Here is a 2,276-nt window from a genome sequence, read left to right as displayed (position 1 = left end):
AGCTGACTTTTCACCTCGTCTGCAGAAACAAATCTCTCTCCCTCTTTTAACCCTAAATCGTATTAAATAGAGGCTGATGTCTATTCTGTGATGACAGACAAAGAAAGCTTTTGTGGAAATCAGAAAAGTGCACAGAGAGAAAAAGCTTAAGACGGTTTGAAAGAGCTGACAACTCTTTAGAGCGCTGCTAATCATTATCACTTGTAACCCCAGCGTTTGAAAGAAACAGCAAATTGTTAAAATGTTCTTTTTGCGTTGCTTTTCTATTAAAAGAACTACCAGCATATATTTATATATATATATAAGAATATTCTACTGGCCATCACTGACTGAAAACTGCTTTTCTTTTTGAAAAAAGGTAGTCAGTTCGTGCAGTCTTAAGGCATAAATGTGAAACAGTCACTTGTGGGGTTCGTATTGATTACCCTCAATGGTATTCATTGAAACAGGTCACTTCATTGAGAAACTCTTTTTGTATAGTGCGGAATGAGAAGATGCTGTCTGAAGGTCTTTTATATGCATAGTCTTCGGAGGTGGAGGGACTGGCTGGACTGGAAGTGCAAGTGGTTGCAGATGATGGGGATGCAGTGGTCACCCAGGATCCTTCATCACTGCCTGGGCTGGGTGGGTCAATGCTTTTCAGATAGCCAGGCAGCATCACTTGCTTGCGGCTGCTGTCCATACACTGATCGGCTAGCCTGAGGGTTTCAGACAGAGCCCAGATGTAATTATGGGCGAACCGCAGGGTTTCTATCTTGGTCAGCTTGGCATCGTCGGGGAAAGTTGGCAGGACACCGCGGAGGTCATCCAGAGCGGAATTCAGGTTGTGCATCCTGTTCCTCTCGCGGTCATTAGCTTTGGTCCTCCTGTTTCTCTTCACCAGGTGGAGGCTGCTTTGGGGCTTTGCTTTCGAGCGGCCTCTCGGTTTGCGTTTCTTGTCTCGCGGGTCCTCTGCCCTCTCTAGATTGGAGCTGGGAGACGGACTAGCGAGGAGGTGCTCGGCAGATGGGTTACTGACAGAAGACGAAGGTGACGCAGTTAGGAAACTGAGGCTGTCCTCTTCATCTGTCAGTTGGAAGGAGAGGTCGCTCTGGTCGCAGTCAGAATAGGCACAGTCCATCCTGCAGAGAGAGAAAAAACAAAACGGTCCAGGATCAATCTGTGAATGCGTTTCACCTTCTTGAAAATGCTTTACAGTTATTTTAACTGGCATCTCAACAGCCCAAGAAAAATTAAGGAGACAAGAAACAAAATGCAGCACGGTTAAATATACTGCAATGCTTACGTTGGAGGCAGAATTAACAGCAAGTGAAGATGCAAAATCCAGCGAATTTTCTGAGGTTCCTCCTGCTGTAGGGATTTCTCCCGAGGACACGCGACTTCAGTTGTTTTCTACTGATCTTGGTGCAATAAGCTCGTGTGAGCAGCGAGTTTGGCACACGACTCAATAAACGGTTTATATACGCTCTGAAACAATCACTCCGTCCCTCGGGAGAGAGAGGGGGGAGAAAAAGAATGAATTGATCAGACCTGCCCCGTGCCACGCTCCCGCTGGTGAACACAGGCTTTGTCACCCCCCACCCCCAACACCCCGCACTGGCGGCGTCTCCCGGAGCGTGTCTTTCATTATTCCACCGTCTCACCGACCAATGCCAGCAACAATTGGGATCCCTGGCACGCGAAATGGGCCAATAGGAATGAGCGGCTGCACGGCCGCCACGCTCCCCGGGTGAGGTTCATTAGTCCGGCACCGAGAGCCCTGATTAACCCTGCAGGTCAGGCACGCTCCTCCGGCTTACAGCCTCCACCACACACAGAGAATGAGGTAGAGAGAGAGAGAGGCAGTAACACCGTCCTCCATCACTATCAGATCTGACCAAATACAACAAAAAAAGTCTGCATTTTACAATGACACGCGGCCGCAATTATATTCACCGCGTATGCACTTCAATCTCGAAGTTAGTTGCATTTGTGAGAAAATTCTAAAATCGCCCTGACCTTAATTTAATAATCTGCTTCAGATTTAGTTCTGTTCCAAATCAAGCCATCACAACAGCAAATTGATATTAAACTTTTATTGCAGTGAGAGATATTTCGGCATTTAGACCACTTTATGTTGATTTGCTTCAAGGGTATTACGTCTTGTTCAAAAAATGAATTGTCGGTCTAACTCTCGCATCTGAGCTGTGTCGTTGCTGCTTATATTACCTGGGAACAGCAGGATGTTCATGTTTGCGTGCTTTCCACTTTAAATGCAGTGATTACACAGAGTACAC

The 2,276-nt window shown here is 46.7% G+C and overlaps 1 protein-coding gene across 1 annotated transcript; it reads right to left on the bottom strand.

The window, feature by feature from the left end:
* Positions 1–427: 427 nt before the first annotated feature.
* neurog1 (neurogenin 1) lies at positions 428–1,120 on the bottom strand. The gene has a single exon (XM_020526574.1). The coding sequence runs from the start codon at positions 1,118–1,120 to the stop codon at positions 428–430; it is 693 nt and encodes a 230-aa protein (XP_020382163.1).
* Positions 1,121–2,276: the final 1,156 nt, after the last annotated feature.

The sequence above is a fragment of the Rhincodon typus genome, chromosome 12 (genome assembly GCF_021869965.1).
Source record: "Rhincodon typus isolate 14 chromosome 12, sRhiTyp1.1, whole genome shotgun sequence".
NCBI lineage: Eukaryota > Metazoa > Chordata > Chondrichthyes > Orectolobiformes > Rhincodontidae > Rhincodon > Rhincodon typus.
This window is presented reverse-complemented; position numbering and strand designations above follow the sequence as displayed.

What these genes read in the sequence shown, in the direction of transcription:
- neurog1 (XM_020526574.1), bottom strand. Translation starts at nt 1,120, where the DNA reads ATGGACTGTGCCTATTCTGACTGCGACCAGAGCGACCTCTCCTTCCAA.